The sequence below is a fragment of the Panicum hallii genome, chromosome 2 (genome assembly GCF_002211085.1).
Source record: "Panicum hallii strain FIL2 chromosome 2, PHallii_v3.1, whole genome shotgun sequence".
Classification (NCBI taxonomy): Eukaryota; Viridiplantae; Streptophyta; class Magnoliopsida; order Poales; family Poaceae; genus Panicum; species Panicum hallii.
Genome location: NC_038043.1, coordinates 10,765,777 through 10,786,331, shown reverse-complemented (window position 1 = coordinate 10,786,331; position 20,555 = coordinate 10,765,777). Strand labels below are relative to the sequence as shown.

The 20,555-nt window shown below is 45.7% G+C and overlaps 1 protein-coding gene across 2 annotated transcripts; it reads left to right on the top strand.

The window, feature by feature from the left end:
- Nucleotides 1-824: 824 nt before the first annotated feature.
- Nucleotides 825-2,827, top strand: LOC112879330 (ervatamin-B-like). Of its 2 annotated transcripts, XR_003226030.1 has the most exons (3): nt 825-1,482; nt 1,692-2,346; nt 2,672-2,827. XR_003226030.1 is itself a non-coding variant. In XM_025943564.1 (2 exons), the coding sequence occupies exons 1-2, from the start codon at nt 957-959 to the stop codon at nt 2,282-2,284; spliced, it is 1,119 nt and encodes a 372-aa protein (XP_025799349.1). In that variant the 5' UTR covers nt 825-956; the 3' UTR covers nt 2,285-2,476. The 2 variants fall into 2 exon arrangements, 1 of the variants encoding a protein (XP_025799349.1); XM_025943564.1 differs by lacking the exon at nt 2,672-2,827 and having other exon boundaries at nt 1,692-2,476.
- The last annotated feature ends 17,728 nt before the right edge of the window (nt 2,828-20,555 follow it).

Sequence of the window (20,555 nt, the reverse complement as noted above, 5' to 3'; positions counted from 1 at the left end):
ACGGGAATGCTAATAACGTAGACCGAACAACGTTAGGACTACTCTATCCAAACGGGAGTGCTAATAAAGTAGGCCAAATTTTAATCAAGACTCACGAACTTTAGCAGGAGGATGAGTGCTAATATACGCTAAAGTTTAGAATTTAACTTTAGCATGTTCAAACACACTTTTAGTTCCTGGTACGACATAACTGCGATAATAAAGGTAAGTTTCTGCGCCTGAATTGACAAGCAGCAGTTGAGATAAAAAAAAAGTCAACCACATGAACAGATGGTATCAGGAAGGAGCACGAGCTGGACGGTTCGCCGCTGCACTGCAGCAGCTTGACCCCCACACCACCCAAGCGGCGAGGAATAGTAGCGTTGGATTTCAGATGTGAGAGCGTGTTTGTTTCCTGCGCTCTAAATTTTAGACCCATCACATCAAAGAGAATCTTGTCATTTAGAAATATTAAATAAAGTCTAATTACAAAACTTTTTGCACAGATGAGTGCTAATTTGCGAGACAAATTTAATGAACCTAATTAATCCATAATTTGCCACAGTGATGCTACAGTAATCATCCGCTAATCATGGACCAATATACCTCATTAGATTCGTCTCGCGAATTAGCACTGGGGTTCTGCAATTAGTTTTATAATTAGACTTTATTTAATACTTTTAAATAATAAGATTCTCTCTGATGCGATCCCTCTAAACTTTAGACCTCAGGAAACGAACACACTCTGAATCACACGGTGTCTGACTGACTGACAGACTCTCTCTCTCTCTTTCACTCAAGCTCAAGCAGCTGCAGCATGGCTTGACTTGTCCATCCCCTCTCCACTCACAATCCTACACGTATATCCATCTCAGCACCACACATTTATGAATTATTATTCCACATCCCAATCATTTGTCTCATCCTGCCACTGCAAGCGCAAACCACCGGGGTTAGCTAGGCCGGCCGGCTAGCCCATGTCACCCATGGCGTCCTCCTCCAAACGCGCGCTCCTCCTGCTGCTCGCCGTCCTCCTCCACGGCTGCTGCGGCTTGCCGGCGGCGACGGTCCACGGTGGGCGCGCCGCCGCCGCCGGCAGCCCGGTGATGGAGGAGCGGTTCCGGCGTTGGAAGGCGGAGTACAACCGGTCCTACGCCACGGCCGCGGAGGAGCGGCGCCGGTTCCGGGTGTACGCGCGCAACGTGGCCTACATCGAGGCCACCAACGCCGAGGCCGCGGCGGCAGGGCTCACGTACGAGCTCGGCGAGACGGCCTTCACCGACCTCACCAACCAGGAGTTCGCGGCCATGTACACGGCGCCGCCACCGCTGTACGCGGACGAGGACGACGAGGACGCGCCGGCGGTGATCACCACGCGCGCGGGGCCGGTCGACGCGGGCCGCCGGCTGCCTGCGTACGCGAACGTGTCCGACGGCGCGCCGGCGAGCGTCGACTGGCGCGACAGCGGCGCCGTCACGCCGGTGAAGAACCAAGGCCGATGCGGTACCAATCATCATTCCAACCTGGCATCATTAATTTGCTCACCAATTAATGCTCAGCTGTCGGAAAGCTTAAGCTAACACATGCATGCATGCTTGTCCCTCCGGCCTCCGCTACCCACATGCTTGCATGTGCTCCCCATGGATTGTTGGTTACTGGCAGCCATGAGCCATCTTGTTCTGAATCGGTTGCTGGGTCATCGGATCGTGCAGGGTCGTGCTGGGCCTTCTCGACGGTGGCGGTGGTCGAGAGCATCTACCAGATCCGGACGGGGAAGCTGGTGTCCCTGTCGGAGCAGGAGCTGGTGGATTGCGACACGCTGGACGAAGGCTGCGACGGCGGCATCAGCTACCGCGCGCTGCGGTGGATCGCCGACAACGGCGGCATCACCACGGAGGACGACTACCCGTACACGGCGGCCACGGGAGACTGCGACAGGGCCAAGCTCTCGCACAACGCGGTGAGCATCGCGGGGCTCCGCCGCGTGGCCACCCGGAGCGAGGCGGCGCTGGCGAACGCCGTGGCGGCGCAGCCGGTGGCCGTGTCCATCGAGGCCGGCGGGGCCAACTTCCAGCACTACAGGAAGGGCGTCTACAACGGGCCGTGCGGGACCAAGCTGAACCACGGGGTCACCGTCGTCGGGTACGGCCAGGAGCCCGGCGGCGGGGACAGGTACTGGATCGTCAAGAACTCGTGGGGGGAGGGCTGGGGCGACGGCGGGTACATCAGGATGAGGAAGGACGTCGCCGGCAAGCCGGAGGGGCTCTGCGGCATCGCCATCCGCCCGTCCTACCCACTGATGTGACATGATGATGTGTATACATCGTTAGTTTTTCCTTCGTTCTAGCATTTTAGCCAAATTATGATCACGGGCCTGTTTAGTTCGTTGCCAATTTAAAGTACTAAATGAAGTCTATTTATAAAACTTTTTGTACAGATGGGTTGTAAATCGCAAGACGAATCTAATGATGCTAATTAATTCATGATTAAGCAATAATTAGCAGATGGTACTGTAGCATCACTGTTGCAAAATATGGATTAAGTAGGTTCATTAGATTCGTCTCGCGATTTACAGCCCATCCATGCAAAAAATTTTGTAAATAGACTTCATTTAGTACTTCAAATTAGTAAGATTCTTTCGAAAATTTTGCGTTTACGGTTTCTATGTTTACGGCCTGAGAACTGAACAGCCCAAGTCAAACTTGTTTTTTTTCCTTTGCTATTACGTGTGCCAGTAGTACACTCTTAAATTAGTAATTTGCAACGATCATACGTGTAAACCTACTCTTGTGCGAAAACGACATGCAAATGAAAGTAGTATATATGTACACGATGTCCCGGTCGGTCACTTGCTTCAATTGAAAACGTAAAGAAGTGATTATGAAACTCAGAGCAACACATGAGTATATATGATCATATATTCCACCCGATTTAAATTATAGTTCACTTTGATTTAATTATAAGTCAATTTTTCTAATTTGACCAAGTTTAAAGAAAAACACCAACACTTATTTAGTTCGTTAAATCCACCATGAAATTATTTTGATAGTGTGTTTATTTGGTAATATAGATGTTGACATGCTTTAGTAAAAATATATGGTAAAAGCAGAGTGGTTTGAACTGTAATTTGGAATGAAGGGAACAAAAGAAGAAAAAAATTGCAACAAAGAAAGAACTTTCAGAAGGATAAGGTCAGGAAAAATAGGTGTTTGTCTTAGAGCAACTCTAGCAGTAATATCTAAATCAGAGACCCTCTAAATGCTAAATGGGGGGCTATCTTTATTTTTTGGGGGCATTCAAATCTCCTTCAACTCCAGCAATAACCCTCAATTCTAAATTACAATAGAGGGTTCTCTTGAGACTCCATAAAAATAGAGGGTGGATGAGGGAATTTGGAGGCCTTCTAGGAGGTCTGTTGGAGTGCATCTTTTTTGTTTAACCCTCTAAAATTGAGATAGGGGGCTATTTAGAGGGTCCGCTGGGGTTGCTATAAGTTACCCCTAAGACATAGAGAAGGGATGTAAAATATTGCTCGACCTCTAAAGATGGTTTCACAATTCACAAGTTAAGGATATTTGGTCAGAAACTGTCTGTTGCAGGTTTAGTAAGCTTTCTATACTTTTTCTACTTCTTCTCTTTCTTTTGCAAAAAACTTTCTCTATAGATATTGGGGTGAGCTGTGCTCCATCCAACAAGGCAACGGCTCATTTGATACAATAGGCAATCATCCCTGTCAGTCAAGAAACAGCCTAAGGGGAAGGGGCTAAGACAGCGTGTGCAGCAGCCAGATGAAAGGAGAGACTTTGGCGGTGTTTGAGGGCTAAAATTTAGCCCTATCATATTAGATGTTCGATATTAATTAGAAGAACTAAACCTGAGTTAATTATAAAACTAATTGCATAAGCCTAGGGCTAATCCACAAGATGAATCTATTAAGTCTAATTAATTCATCATTATTAGCATATGTTTACTGTAGCACCACATTGTCAAATCATGGACTAATTAGACTTAATAGATTCATTTCGTGAATTAGCCTAGGAGTTATGCAATTAATTTTCTCATTAGTCTACGTTTAATACTATTACACTACGCCAGAAGCCCTAATCTGAGACGCGGCCTAGGCAAAATGCTAGACGAGCAGGGTCGCGTCCCGCATTACCGCGTCGCAGATTAAAAAGTAATTTGAGACGCGCCTCACACGCGTCTCAGATTATCAAAATGCAAGACGCGCCTCACTTACGGCGCGTCTCGCATTTGGCTCCCAGGGAAGCCTGTGTGAAGCCAAGGCGAGACGCGCTCTAGGCTAGGCGGGTCTCGCATTAGTCACAGATGAAAGACACGCCTCACTTACGGCGCGTCTCGCCTTGGATTCAAACAGACTTCCCTGGGAGCCAAATGCGAGACGTGCTCTAGGCTAGGCGGGTCTCGCATTAGTCACAGATGAGAGACGCGCCTCACTTACGGGCGTCTCGCCTTGGCTTCACACAGGCGCCCCTGGGAACCAAATGCGAGACGCGCTCTAGGCTAGGCGGATCTCGCATTAGTCACAGATGAGAAACGCGCCTCACTTACGGCGCGTCTCGCCTTGGCCCCCTGGGAGCCAAATGAGAGTCGCGCCCTAAGCGAGGCGCGTCTTGCATTAGTCTACCCCCAACAGGGGCCTTTTTTTTCTCCAGCTGCATCCTGGAACTAGCCAGGATTTGGCAGCTGCAATCAAATACCTGCAAAAGATTTCAATTCACAGAATTCACCACAATCATCGCACGCATCCATACAATTCACACAGTGCGATACACACAAGCAAAGATAGTATTATATAACACATGTACAATCAATTAACCTCGTCCAAAACTCAAAACAAGACTCAACCTAACTCAAAACAACAATGATCGATAAGAACAATAGAGTACATGCAAAGCAAGTCTCTCAATCTACCTCAATGTCGCCTGCCGTGCTATGATAAATGTAACTCCCCCTTTGGGTTGATCACCTCCATCGTGAGGAACCCCGCTAGCCTCTCTCGGATATCCTTCACGTTACCAAGCGTCGTATGATTGAAATAATCATCTTCGTCCTTCGAAATATAATTACAAGCTGTTAGAATACAAGATGAAGACAGATATACTTAATTAGAACACGTGAGAATTCTTACCGTGAAATCCGGTTCCGCTGCAACTAGAAGCATGTTGTGGCAAACATAGAACCCACATGAGTTACCCGAGGGTTGCCGTGTGCACTACATGTCAAAGATAGATAGAAATTAGCATTTTGCGACACTTAGAACCAAGAAAACATCATAATAGTAAAGCGATTTAGTTATAGTAGTTACTGTCCAAGCGGTGTGATGTGTAAACGCAACTTGACGTTGCTCTTTGTATCCTTCTTCGGCCCTAAGATGCCTGGTAAGAGATCTAAACACAGACATCCGGATGTTATATTAAAAATGATTGTGAAATGGGCAAATGACAAAAAACTAAAGCAAACAACAAATTTACTCGTCAAGGATTCAGATGACTAGAGAATAATCACGTATCTGAGGCTTTCCCGACTCATCTGATGGAATGCTCGAGTCAAGATAGAAGACTTGCTTGCTCTTGACATTGATGATGAGTATAACCCAATGGTTGCCTAGGTTGTACGGCATCACAATGTGCTCCTTGTCAGCATGTACTCACATGCACTTCACCATGTACTCGATAAGAACAATAGAAGACATGGAAAGCAAGTCTCAATCTAGCTCAATATCGCCTGCCGTGCTATGATAAATGGAACTCCCCCTTTGGGTTGATCACCTCCATCGTGAGGAACCCCGCTAGCCTCTCTCGGATATCCTTCACGTTATCAAGCGTCGTATGATTGAAATAATCATCTTCGTCCTTCGAAATATAATTACAAGCTGTTAGAATACAAGATGAAGACAGATATACTTAATTAGAACACATGAGAATTCTTACCGTGAAATCCGGTTTCTCTGCAACTAGAAGCATGTTGTCGAAAACATAGAACCCACATGAGTTACCCGAGGGTTGCTGTGTGCACTACATGTCAAAGATAGATAGAAATTAGCATTTTGCGACACTTAGAACCAAGAAAACATCATAATAGTAAAGCGATTTAGTTATAGTAGTTACCGTCCACGCGGTGTGATGTGTAAACGCAACTTGATGTTGCTCTTTGTATCCTTCTTCGGCCCTAAGATGCCTGTCAAGAGACCTAAACACAAACATCCGGATGTTATATTACAAATGCTTCTGAAATGGGCAAATGATAAAAAACTAAAGCAAACAACAAACTTACTCGTCAAGGATTGAGATGACTAGAGAATAATCATGTATCTGAGGCGCGCCCGACTCATCTGATGGAATGCTCGAGTCAAGGTAGAAGACTTGCTTGCTCTTGACATTGATGATGAGTGTAACCCAATGGTTGCCTGGGTTGTACGGCACCACAATGTGCTCCTTGTCAGCATGTACTCGCATGCACTTCACCATGTACCTAACCAAGTTGAAATGGAAACAAGCGGTTACATGTGTTAAATGGAAACAAGTGACTACATGTGGCTACAAGTTGAAATGAAAACAAGTTTAACTGTTGCATGTGCGTACCTGACCAAGCTATCTCTATCTGAATTCATTACTGTCACCGTCATCATCTGTGGGTCAATGTACCCACACTTCTTTCCGGTTCGACGCCTTGTCTCTTGTTGCATGTGCCTACACGATCCATATGAATTGAAATAGAAACGACTTAAATTGTTGAACGTATATCAAATGCATTGAAATGGAAACAAGTCTTAATCAACTTACAATGCAAAGCACCGAATGAGAGAAAGATCCAAAGCGTCGAGGTTGAAAAGGTCGAACAAATCGCAGAAGGCAACAATAAAGATGTTACCACTGCCCTCAAGCTGCAGAAAGTGCCGCTCTTCGTATGACACAATGATTTCCTAGGCTTCATTGACATTGCGCATGTAGTAGTTGTGCAGGTCCACACAATATTGACCTGCTGTCCGAAGCTCAGGGACACTAAGCAAGGACTTTCCAACCCTGTACTTTGGATTCTCAGAAGTGTAAGCCCTTGTAACCGGGTGTTTTATCCGCTCCACCTTTTTCTTACCCTCTGAGATCTCCCGCTTCGTCGCCATCAGCCTACTCTGCTTCTTTCTCACAGGATTAGCCTTGCTTGGCTTCTTGGGAGCGGTAGCTGGCTCTGTCGGAACAGGTGGAGGGGGGTAATCTGAGGCTGAGTAGGGACAGGAGGATGCGGATCCGGTAACGCTTCCCATGTATCCGGCAGCTGTGGCCATGGCTCAGAAAATGTCGGTGGCACTGCAGGACTCTGTGGCTGAGGTTCAGTGGTCGGTACTGAATCTGCATCTGCTGGATCAATATCAATACCAGCTCTCCGCCACTGAACCCTTCTCGCAACTGCATCCCGCAAAGTGGTGGTCATGTCATCTGGTGGCACATCCAGCTTGATATTCTTAGCAAACTCATGCAGTAAGTCAATCTTGACCACAGCATAATCAGCCCTGACCTGCAACAACAACAACAAAGCCTTTAAATCTCAAGCAAGTTGTACAAACCAAAAAAAAAACAAAAAGAAATAGGAGAAAAGAAAAGAGAGGCAAAGACCAATGCACGGACCTGGACACCTTCAAGCTGGGACATACCGGGATACACAAGCCCTTTCCCGACCTCCAATCGAGATGAATCTCCGACCAGCTGCACGAGAAGACTGCATCGGGTCGGACGTGCCAAGCCATCTATCGTATCCGGCTCCACTGATGTAGGCACTGATGGCCTCTCTGTCCCTCTACTCTGAGAAGCACCCACTGCAGTAGAAGCGAAGCTGTCCCTTCTCTCTTCACTCATCCTACTCCCCGGCAAATCAGGGAATGACAAACCCTGAGACTCGAAGATGGTCTTCAGCTCTCCAAACATCTCCATCTTCACCTGCTTTTTGATCTCATCAATGTCAACCTTTGATGAGGAGTCTCGAGTCCGCTTCCGGTATCTGCCTTTGTGTTCAGGGAACCCCTCCTTCCAGGTCAACTGACTGGAAACACCATGGACACGACCCCGTTGCTCACGGGTTCCCAAAGCCCTGGTGAGCGCATCAAACTCCCTCACTCCTTCATTTGAACCTTGGCTGCTCTCCATCAAAGCCCTTTGAGCAACTTCCTCAGCGCTCGTGCTGTAGAAATTGATATTGCCATCCTCCGTGAGCTTTGACCTAGCACGCATAAATGGTGCCAACCGTCCCTCAAACGATTCATAGGGATTCTCAATGCCCCTCTCTGCCAGCATCTCATCCTCCTGCTCCCACTTGTGTTGCTTTCCAGCATATCCCGCTGAGCCAAGGTGGTGGTCAAGCTCGTTCCGCGCTCGGAGGCCCCAAAAATACTCACTTGACTGTTGGAACTCGGAAGTATTCCACTTTTGAACAAGCTCGTCCCAGGCTTCTTTGGTCAACTCCGCATACTTGTCAAAAGGGTTCTATTTCTTCTTCCAACACTTTAAAAGCCTGCACGACAAAACAATAAATCTGCATAAGTGACAGTAGATAATGAAAAAATATTAGTAAATGACAATAGTAAGTGACAACACTTTACTTGTTCTTGTAGCTCCTCCAGGCTTTAGAGATGATCTTCATAGCATGCTTCGTAGCCTTATCGTGCAACTCTATCGGATATTCAACATTGGGTTGAATATCGTTTTCGAAGATTCTCTTTTTGTCGTCCCAAGACAAGTCATCGAAATGTTCCAAGGTGAGTGGCACCCTTTGCCGGGCAGCGAGGCCGCAAACCCGTCCTAATCTCACCAAGATTGATGGGTCTTCGGGTGCTGCCTCAGAATTGACCCGGCCACAACTTTTCACATCTGATGGCCACGTTGTCTGTGACCTTTTCTTTCTGCCAGCACCCGACGTGCTAGCTCCTGACTGTGACCGTGACGGCCATCCTGATGATGCTCTGTCATCTGTAGGTTGCTGCACACTGTCCTCACCGCCTGCAGCTTGCTGCACACTGTCCGGACCACTGGACATCGTGCTACACGAGAAAGAAAAAAAAAGTCAGATACAACCATAGAGTAACCGCTCCGAATCAGATACAACCATAGAGTAACCGCATGAATCCCATACCTAGGCCTAGACATACTTAATGCTTTAGTGATACATATTCTCACAAAGTAATCTCCATTTTTTGAAATATATGACTTAATCTTTGGTCATTAACCGCTCTTTTTTTTTAATTTGGCTAGGTTGGTCTCTTTTTGCTCTTGATAATTTGATTTGTTTTGAATTCTGTGTAGCAAAACATATTGTTGCTGCCTCGCTGGTTAAGTTGATTTAACATAAATATGATACTGTAGTGATGTATTAGGATAAATATGATAATTTGGTATGTTGATTTAACATACTTTTTGAAACATAATTTGATCTTGTCCTGCAACCACAAGAAGCTACAATGCCTGGAGCAGTTTGCACATTATGTGTGTCCATGGAAGATGTTTCTTGCCTCATACATCCATATACAGGGTATGAACACTGACTAATTAGAAAGGGGGAAAGCTCACCTACGGCGGCAGTGGACGATGCTACGGTGGCTTGCGGCGGCACCGTGGGGCCGGGGATGACGGCGCGACGGCTCGGGGAAGGCTCGACGGCGGCGGCACTCGCGGGGACGGGAGCTCGGGCCCGGGGGGCGCCGAGAGCGCGGAGCGGTGCTGCGGGGCCGGGGACGACGGCCGCGAAGGAGTGACGGTGTGGCTCAAGGACGACGGGCGGCGCAAGAGGACGGCGGCGGCGGGGAGCAGAGAACGGGTGTGAAAATTTGGCGATTCGACGACGGGCGGCGCGAGAGGACGGCGGTTTCGATTCGAAAATTTGACCTAAGTCCCAAGAAGGCCGAGGGCGCGTTCTAAATGCGCGACGTGCTTTACCTAAGGCGTGTCGCGCATCTCCATGCGTGACACGCGTTACCTACGGCTCGTCGCGCATTGTGATATGCGCGACGCACCGTAGGTAACGCGCGTCTCACCTTTGATGCCCCCGAGCTGGTTGCCTGATCAGGCGCGCGTGGGGAGGGGATTTTGTCCCACCTCGCCAACGCAAGGCGAGTGCGTCCAGCTTATAAGCTTGGGCGGTCCTTGCCGTTTCGAAATTACGATACATGTACCTTTAAGCCGCTGTTTCCTCTCTTTGCCCATGCTGGCGGTGTGGGTCTGGGCCCCGAGGGCTCCCTGCGGGTCGAACCCGTTCAATCTGTTTGTGGTACCCTGCGGGTTGAGCCCGGTGGCCCCGGACCCCAACCACCCCCGGGTAACTTTTTTTTGTTTTCTCTTTTTAAGCACAAGTGTTTTTTACATCATGGACCCCAGGGTCCCTGGGTTCCGCCCGGACCCTCTAGGTTTTGCTCGGACCCCCTAGGTTTTCCCCGGACCTCTAGGTTTTGCCCGGACCCCCTTAGAATAGGAAAAATAATTGCAGATATGCCCCTGCCATGGGGAATGCGCGACGCGCGTTACCTACGGCTCATCGCGCATTGTTATATGAGCGACGCGCCGTAGGTAACGCGTGTCTCGCCTTTCATGCCCCCGTGCTGGTTGCCTGTATTTGTTCAGTTCCAGAACTGAATGGTTCAGTTCTGGAACTGAAAATTCAGTTACAAAACTGAATTCGTATTTCCAGAACTGAATTCGTATTTCACAAATATTCACACATTATCATATCTCACAAAGGAACAATTAATATACATTGTGTGCCCAATCATTTTGCTACTTTCCGTTGTTCCCTTGGTTTTTTGAAATTCTTGACTTTTTATTTATGGTCGTTGCGCAAGTAGGGAGTTTCGTTGGCCGATGGTATTCTTGGCTTGATCATTGAGGTGGCGAAAGGAGGTATCTCATCAAACTAATCAAACTCTTCCTCCTCGACCGCATTCTCAACACCGACGATTCACCGTTTTCCAGGTATAACCACCTTGAGTCTTTTGTTTGTTGTGTCAGAAACATAGAACACTTGAGCCACATGTTGTGCGAGGATGAAAGGGTCCGTCTTGTATCCGTGACGGCTAAGATCGACACTAATGAACCCGTACTTGTCTTTTTGTACACCTCTATTTGCATCAACCCAATTGCAACGGAAAAGAGCAATTTTAAAACCGTGAAAGTCAAGCTCCCATATCTCTTGTATTTGACCATAGTACGCGGTTTTGTCCTCTCCGTTAACATCGTAAGCATCAACACGTACACCACTATTCTGATACATGCTTTTCTTATCTTGTCGTTTGGTGTAGAACGTGTATCCATTTATGTCATACCCTTGGTATGTCATAACGGTGAATATAGGACCAAGAGCCAACTTTTTGAGTTGTTCACTTATAGGAGTATCTGATCATGAAATTCGATTCCGGAGCCAACCACAGAATTTGTTCATGTGTTCCTTTGCTAACCATGATTCACTGTGTAGAGGATTCTCTCTAAGCAACAGCTCCTTGTGCTCATCAAAGTACTCAGACACAATGTCCATTTGTTGCAACACGTGGAAATGAGCCCTATGAAATAAATCTCGATCTGGAATTATAGCCTTCTTCCCGATCGTCCCCGTGCCTGTGAGCCTCCCCTCATGACGAGACTTGGGAACACCAACCGGGTTACTCGGGTCAGCGTAGTTTAGGGCCCACTCAATGGCTTCCTCTGTACAATATCCTTGTACCATGCTACCCTCGGGGAAAGCTCGATTTCTTACTAGTGACTTCAAGATGCCGTTGAATCTCTCGTACGCATACATCTGGTGAAGGAACACAGGACCAAGTAGCTTTATCTCCTTGATAAGATGGCCCGTGAAATGAAGGCTGATATCGAAAAAGGCAGGTGGAAAATACATCTCAAGAACGCACAAAGTTTCATAGTGCTTCTTTCCCAATGACTCAAGATCTTCTTTACTTAGAACCTTTTGACCAATTGCATTAAAGAAAAAGCAAAGGTTGATAATAGCCTCCCGAACATTGACCGGTAGGATATTCCGAATTCCTACGGCAATCATCTGCGTCAGCAATACATGGTAATCATGAGACTTTATGCCGGGAGATAGCTTTAGATCAGGCATTGATACAAGCTTCGAGACGTTGGTTGAGTAGCCAGTTGGAACTTTCACACTTTTCAAGAACTCGCAAAACTCCTTCTTCTCATTCTTTGAAAGGGTGATGCATGATGTGGGCAGCTCCATTCCTTTAATGGAGTCATCATTGAGCCACAACTCTTCTCTAATTTTCATTTTCTTCAGATCAGCTCGTGCATGTGCGTGATCTTTCGTTTTTCCGTCCATGTTAAGCAATGTGCCGAGAAGGCTCTCACAGACATTCTTCTCCACGTGCATCACATCAATAGAATGACGGACGTCTAAGTCCTTCCAATACGGTAGCTCCCAGAAAATCGACTGCTTCTTCCACATGTCATCTTCTTCAACAACGACCTTCTTGCCCTTCTTGCCTTTCTTCTCTCCTTTCCGCTTACCGAGGACAACATGGACATTCTTAACCATTTCATAGACATCATGACCTGAGAAATGCGGTAGAGGACGCCTCTTCTCGGCCTTACCGTTGAAGTAATCACACATGTTCCGGAACGGGTGTTTCATTCCAAGGTAGCGTCTATGTCCCATGGACACTATTTTTTTTTTACTCACTCAAGTACTCAGAGTCTGTCTCTCTCAAACAATGTGGGCACCCGCAACCTACTTTCTTGCTCTGTCCGGACAAGTTCCGTGCCGCTGGAGAGTCACTGATAGTCGCGAACAAAATGGCTCGAAGCTGAAAGTACTCACGCTTGTACTCATCCCAAACCTCCACTCCTTTACACCACAGCAACTTCAGATCGTCAACCAAAGGACTGAAATAAGTGTCGATGTCATTCCCAGGTTGATGTGGCCCCGGTATCAAGCCTGACAGCATAATGTACTTTCGTTTGTTACACAACCAAGGCGGAAGGTTGTATATCGTCAGAACAATTGGCCAGGTGCTATGTGTGCTATTGTTCATGAATGGGTTCATGCCATCTGTGCTCATTGCAATCCTAATATTCCTCGGATCTTCCGCAAATTTAGGATATCGCAAATCTATATTCCGCCATTGTGTGGCATCAGCAGGATGTCTTATCAATCCGTCCACCTTATGCTTCTCCTTGTGCCATCGCAACAATTCTGACTCCTTTTTGTTTGCAAACCAGCGCACCAATCGTGGAACAATTGGAAAGTACCAAAACACCTTTTTAGGTCCGCCCTTTGTTCTGTTGCAGTCCTCATCATCACCACCATCTTTTCTACAGTTGAATCGATCGAGTCCACAAACAGGGCACTTCTCAAGGTCCTGATAATTTGAGCCACGATAGAGAATGCAATCATTCTTGCATGCATGGATCTTTTCCACCTCCAATCCCAACGGGCAGATAATCTATTTGGCCTCATAAACGGTCTCAGGGACGGTGTTGCCTTGTGGAAGCATGACCTTAAGGAGTGCTAACAACTCCTTGAAACTGCCATCACTCCATCCGTGGATTGCTTTCAACTGGAAAAGCTTCACCATTGCAAATAGCCTTGAGTATTTCAATCCACAACCAGGATAGAAAGGTTTCTTAGAGTCTTCGATCATCCTCTTGTACTTTCCGAATTCGCCTCCTTTGAACTCATCGTCGCCGTGTCTCTCAGCATTGCAAACCATCTCCTCTATGTTATCAACCTGTCAAGCCAGACATGAAAAGTCATATTAGCACGACCTTATTATACTAATTGTAAGCTTTATTATGGGGCCGGGTTTGATTAGTACCTGTTCCATGATGTCGGTATTGCTCAACCCTAGTATATCCGCCTCGTCCACATCGTCGTCCTCTTCTTCGACAACGCTATGGACCTCCCTCTCCACATAGGAATCCCTATTGTCTGCTTCATTAAGTCCTTCACCGTGTTTATTCCAACATCGATAATCCTCCATGAATCCACGTTTGATCAAGTGTGATTTCAACACGTGCTCTTGAAGATATCGCTTCTCATTTTTGCAATTTTTGCATGGGCAATAAAGATACTGTATACCATTGTCCACCATATCTTTCTTCGCGTTCTTAATGAAGGCTTGAACACCATCCATAAACTCCTTGCAAAGGCGTGGACCATACATCCAACGCCGATACGACATCTATATAGAATATGAAATCAAAACGTTAGGATTCTCATAGTTTGAGGCCATGCACAACTAGTGTTTAAGTTCAAATATTGTTATATGGCAAATGACATGATATCATGTGCTAGAAAAAATATTTTAAGATTTTCATCTTTACTTTTCATGCTATATGATTTATCTCGGATTAATTTAGTATTACATGCTCTTAACGTCTGAAGACAATCATGAAAAAATCTTGGTGTATTTTCGAACATAAGTTATAATGCCCTATTCTAGCCATAAAAGTTTGAACTTAGAACTTAATTATTACATGGTGAACCAAAAGGAAAATTCAAACATTTTCGAAAGTCAATCGAACCAAAATTTTATTCCAAGGCTAAATGGACAAAGAAAACTAATTAAGGCAGTAGAATGAGTTTTTCTAACTCTACTTATAGCACTGCACTAAAGTACCAAAATGTGTACAGTTGCGATGGACGAGAAACACATTAAGATGGGATGGATGCGGCGGCGGCCTCGCTCGAGTGGCTCAAGTAGGCAGCGACATCTGCCTGGCAGGACGCACACACTGGTTGGGGTGAATTCGTTTGGAAAATGGGAGGGAAACAATCGTATAGTAGTAATAGCTAGACTTGACTTGGGCATAAAAGGCCCCGCTCGGCTCAAGTACGACGGTCATTTAGATCTAGAGTTGCGCTAAATTTTATTGGCCCAAAAGAATCGATATCATGTCGGAGGTACCTTGCCACTGCCCCCGCGACACACGACAGCAAGAAGAGGCTCGATTGTGCTCCAGCCGCCCGCCGCGACACGCTCCCCACGAGATCTCCACCGCCCGCCGTGGCAGATCCACCCAGCCGCACATCCGTCAGCACCACTTTCCGCAGATCCACCCAGCCGCACCACCAAAGTATCAGACTGCAAGTTCGGACAGCTTGCTCGGACCTCCAGACCCCCAGGCGGGTCTTGTCTGAGGTGGGAACAAATGCAAGACACGCCACATGATCTGAGACGCGCCATCCAGTGGCGCGTCTCCCATCCACATAATCTGAGACGCGCCATCCAGTGGCGCGTCTCCCATTTGTCTCAGTAAAGTAAAGCGAGACGCGTCCCGGCTATTTAACGAAAGAAAGTATAGTCGCAAGATGTACTGCTGAACGAGATGAGCACGGCTGAAATCCCCCTCCCCAGCGTCCCGGAGACTGAGGACCTCGCCACCACCAAAATCCCCCTCCCCAGCGTGCCGGAGACCGCGGCGCTCGGCATCACCCTCCTCGGCGTATCCTCCGAGACCGCCGCGCTCCCGGAGTGCACCGCTTCGGAGATCACGGCGGTTGCCACCGGCAGATCTGCGGCGCCTCCTCCAGCGGGCTTCTCCACCACCAGCCGCAGATCTGCGACACGGGGACCACAGCTCCCTTCACCACCAACATCCCCGGGCTTCTCCACCACCAGCCGCAGATCTGCGACACGGGGACCACAACGCCCTTCACCACCAACATCCCCCGCGCATAAGGATCGGGTACCCCCCATTGTTGCATGTATTTGTTGGAATCGTCGCATTCTGCCTGAATCTGCATCAGCAAACCCACGAAACCCACGGAGGAAGCTTCTCTTTGTTTGCTTTAGTGGTAGTACTCTATCGATTTCTATTGTCTCACGAAACCCACGAAACACGAGCTGGTCGAAGCTGTTTAGCTGCTTCAGCGGCTGCCTCCCCTGCAGCGACTGTTCAACCAACGTCACCCTAAACTGCTGTGGCTCGGGGAACAACAACGCTTACAGGGGGCAGGACGATGATTCAGCTCGCGAAGCTGCTAGCGCTCGTAAGCCAGCGCCATTGTCTAATTTAATATCTATCTAATAATTAATATCGATGTAATAATAATTGCTGGATTTAGCTAGACATTGTAATATATTGTGAGATTATTTGTATTTGAGACATTGTAATGTATTGCTGGATTTACTAATGTAATGTAATGTAAGCCGGTTCGTTCGGTTTCAAGGGATTGATTCCATGTAATGTAATGTATTATGTAATGTATTGTACGCTATAGACGCCCCCCCCCTTTGGGGGCCCTGGATCAATGCGAGACGCGCCTTACTAAGGCTCATCTCGCATTACTTTCTGTGGCTTTATAAAATGATCGGAGACAAGCCCTCCCACGGCGCGTCTCGCATTGAGGTGGGAATAAATGCGAGACGAGCCACGTTAAGGCGCATCTCAGATCTCAAAATGATCGGAGACGTGCCCTCCCACGGCGCGTCTCGCATTTGTCTCTTACCCTCCCCCACCCCACGCAGCGCCGCGTCCGCATTTTTAGCGCGTCTCTCTTTCTGTAATCTGAGACGTGCCCTTAGAGGTTTGTCTCAGATTGCTTGCTCCTATTTGCTGTTTTGGCGTAGTATTAGTATCCAAATATTTGATATGTCAGGGCTAAAGTTTAGCCCCGCTCGAACCAAACACCCCTTTGAGTGCCATGTCCACTTGCCTCGTGGTTGGACGTTTGTCTGAATTCAATTTCACACATGTCGCTGCCAGTGCATGCAGCGATTTCTTCAGCCTGTTACCCTCCTCCTCGGTAACTTGCCAATCCAAAATGTTGACCACTGTTTACCAAGCCAATGAAATGTGCAACAGGACCTTGTCCTGTTAGGATATATGAAGGTCTCTTCCTGGTAAGTAATTCAACAAGGACCCCAAAACGGTAAACACTACTCTTCTCAGTGAGCCGCCTCGTGTAATAGTACGTAGGATCCAAGTATCCTATTGTCCTTTGCACCTTGGTAGTTAATCCTGTTCGATCGACTGGGATGTGCTTTGAAGCTCCAAAAAGTCTGGTTCCTTTGATGTTAGAATATCATCTAGAAGTATATGGTGGACTTGATGTAGGAGGGCGCGGTTCTGCTTTGCTTGCGTGGATTCTGTGTTTGTTACTGGCAATAGCTTTGGTTCGTCTCCGTCGCAGTCCTCAACCTATTGTTCCATGAGAGCGATCTTGGTTGTAGAGGGTTCCTCTGGAAACAAGAGCAAGGGCACTTTTGTCTCAAGGCAGCATCTGGAGAGATTCACAGCATTTCTATGGCTTACATGCGACAGGATGGAACCTCGTTTATGAACTCATTCTAGTTGAGATCCATTGGAGAAGAACCCAAAACCGTAGAGATGTAGTTGATAGCACTACAGCTAACCTGACAAACAACAGAAGCCATCTGTCACTCTACTAATCTTGTGCCTTGTTGCAGGCGTGATTTCCGATCCTCTCCAGGAATAAATTTCAACTCTGAAGGACTGGCCGATATGCAGGTTTCTAGTTGTGGTTATCATCCAAGACTTTGTAGGTAATTGCCTGTGAGATACAAAATCAGAAAGGACAGATTGTAAAATCACATATTAAGATATGTGGAGAATTTATAGTGACATGTTAGGACGTGCGGAATTTTTAGTTACTTGAGTAATCAAGCAAGCATGAATTGTTCCTCTAGTTATGTTGTGATACCTGTTATATTGCTAATCATGTTACAAAGTCTTTGGTCTAATTGAATCCATGTAACAATGTGTGGAATTGTTTGGCTCCTTGAAGGACTGTATTGCAATAGTTGTTCTGTGTAACCGAAGGATTGTGTTGTTCTTGATGTGAATATGAATACGTTTGTTGCAATCTGATTTCAATTGCATGAGTGTGTAATGGAGCGCATGGAAACAGATGAGTTCCATTCTAATTAGTTGTCCTCATTTTGTCATAGAAGTCTAAAGAAGCATAAAGCACATAAAAAAGTTGTCCAAATCCTGCCTGTCATGCTGATGACACCTCCAAAGCAATCTAGGGGCCGACCTCCATTATTTATTGACGCTAAAAAACTTGAACTCGAAGTTTGAGTTCAAGGTATTTGGTATGTGCCTATGAACATACATTATATATTAGCTATATGATATTTGGTTATTTGAGATAATTTTTGTTGCCCATAATAATGGACGGGCATTTAACGAGTACTTCTTAAATGCCCGAAACCTTTCGAGTGTATGCTCCACTTGTCTTTCCTCACTTTTTAAGTTTGCATATGATGCTACAAGTACGGAGACTTATTGTATTATGGGTCTAATATTACTAAAAAGTTTCCCTGTTGAAGAAGGTTGACAAAATGTGTGACAAGATCTTTGCCTTGTAAGGATATATATGAAAATAGTTTCTTTTGGATGAGCAACTCCAGAAGTATTTTATTATGTCCAAAATGTGAAGTATTTTGAACACGAGGGATGCATGAACAACTCAATCAGTCTATGAGTATGTGCTTGGAAAAATAAAGATACGTGAGTAGTCCGAAAGATTATGTTCTTGATAAAAAAAATATGTATGCGAATCTTGAATAAATTTAACAAGTAATATTACATGATCCATCCTCCTCCATATTGTTTTCCTTGTTCCACTTTATGAACCATCTTGTCTGTCCCTTTCGCTTTCCGTCTCTGTTACTTTTCCAGCTCTGACAGCTGACGGAGCGCAGCCTACGGCCCGGGCTAGCTTAGATCAATAAGTATAGAGAGCAAGGACGACGTGATTAAATGTCAACGGGTACCCGATACCTCAAATCCGATGGGTAAAAACCCTATTAGGGGTCGGGTTTGGATAAAATTTTGTACCTATGGGTATGCAAACTGGAAAAAACTCATACCCATCGGGTTCAACGGGTATAGGTATGGTAACTAAGAACCCATCCCTGTTTACCCCGTAACCGATTAAGGGCAGGAATCTCATAACAAATAGCCCATTAAGAAGCAAGCCCATTAAGAAGCAAACCCTAACCGAGCACCTCAACTCCTTCCCAGGTGTACGAATGTTGATATTTTGAATCTCTGTTGAATGCTGAATTTTAATCTCTGTTTAATGCTAAATTTTAATCTTTTGAATGCAAAATCCACGGGTATGAGAAACCCGCGGGTACCCGTTACCCATGTGGGTATGGGTATGGGTATGGGACGAACTCCTACCCGCGGGCGGGTATGGGGATGGGTATGGGTACAGGTTCGCCCTGATGGGTATGGGTATAGGTTGGCAAAACCCGTGGGTATTATACCCGTTGACATCTCTAGACGTGATGGGCTCGCTGATGGCTCATGGGCTCATGGCTGCCCAAGATATATTGGGTGTTTGGTTATACGACTCGCATAAAATATTTATTACTAATTAAAAGTATTAAATATAGATTAATTATAAAACTAATAGAGACTAATTTATAAGAAAATTTTGTTGAATCTAGTTAGTTCATGATTTGATTTGATAATATGGTAATAATATATTAATTAGGTTTAATAGATTTTTCTCGCGAATTAGCCTCCATCTGTATAATTAGTTTTATAATTACTTCATATTTAATCCTTCTAATTAGCATTTGAAAATTCAATATGACACCAACTAAACTTTAGTCATGAACCTAAATACCCTTTCTGTAGTCCGGCATCGTTTCTTTCGCTCCCGTGTCACTCGTTTTTATCATCTTGGGAAAGGACGAGCAATGCACGTCATGTGTTCATTCTTTCTAAGGGTGTGTTCGTTTCCTCCTATCTAAAGTTTAGACCCGTCACATCAAAGAGAATCTTGCTATTTAGAAGTATTAAATAAAATATGTTTATAAAACTTTTTGCACAGATGGATGCTAATTCGCGAGACAAATTTAATAAGCCTAATTAATCCATAATTTGTCACAGTGATGCTACAGTAATCATCCGCTAATCATGGACTAATATACCTCATTAGATTCGTCTCGCGAATTAGCCCTATAGTTCTGCAATTAGTTTTGTAATTAAACTTTATTTAATACTTCTAAATGACAAGATTCTCTTTGATATAACTTTAGAGCCTTCGGAATCTTACGGAGCAACTCGATAGCGTGCTCATTGTCGACTGGCCCAGGAATCTAACACTTTTTTCTTTTGGGAAGACCAAATGTGTAAGTGCACACGCTTCCGAGATAGATCATATTTTATATAAAACAGAGGCTCGTTTTTGTTTACGCCTGAGTTAATCATGCCATGCATGGATATAGAAAAATGATAGGCATGTGAGAACAGTACCAAGCATTAGTTACAAAAATATAGTTAGCGGAAGTGGTTGTGCCCTGTCTATTAAGGATCAAATAGAGCTTGGTATTTTGCATGTCTCGTCAATACCAATAGTAACAATGTGTATGTATGCTTATAGAAAAACAATATGTATATGTACGAGTTCGTAGAGTGATCTCTAGGCTCTAGCGTACTTTGGATGGTTGTGTCAAAGTATGCAGAAATTGCAACCTCGGATGCTCATGCTAAATTCAGGATCTAATAGTCTAATGATGTCATCTGTAAGCTTATTTACACTACGCAATACATTATCAAACTTCGTACTGCATGTTTATTTTG

Excerpts from the sequence above, each read along its gene's own strand:
- LOC112879330 (XM_025943564.1), top strand. The coding sequence starts at position 957 with ATGTCACCCATGGCGTCCTCCTCCAAACGCGCGCTCCTCCTGCTGCTC. Across the intron at positions 1,483-1,691 it reads GAAGAACCAAGGCCGATGCG|GGTCGTGCTGGGCCTTCTCG; the intron begins GTACCAATCATC and ends CGGATCGTGCAG.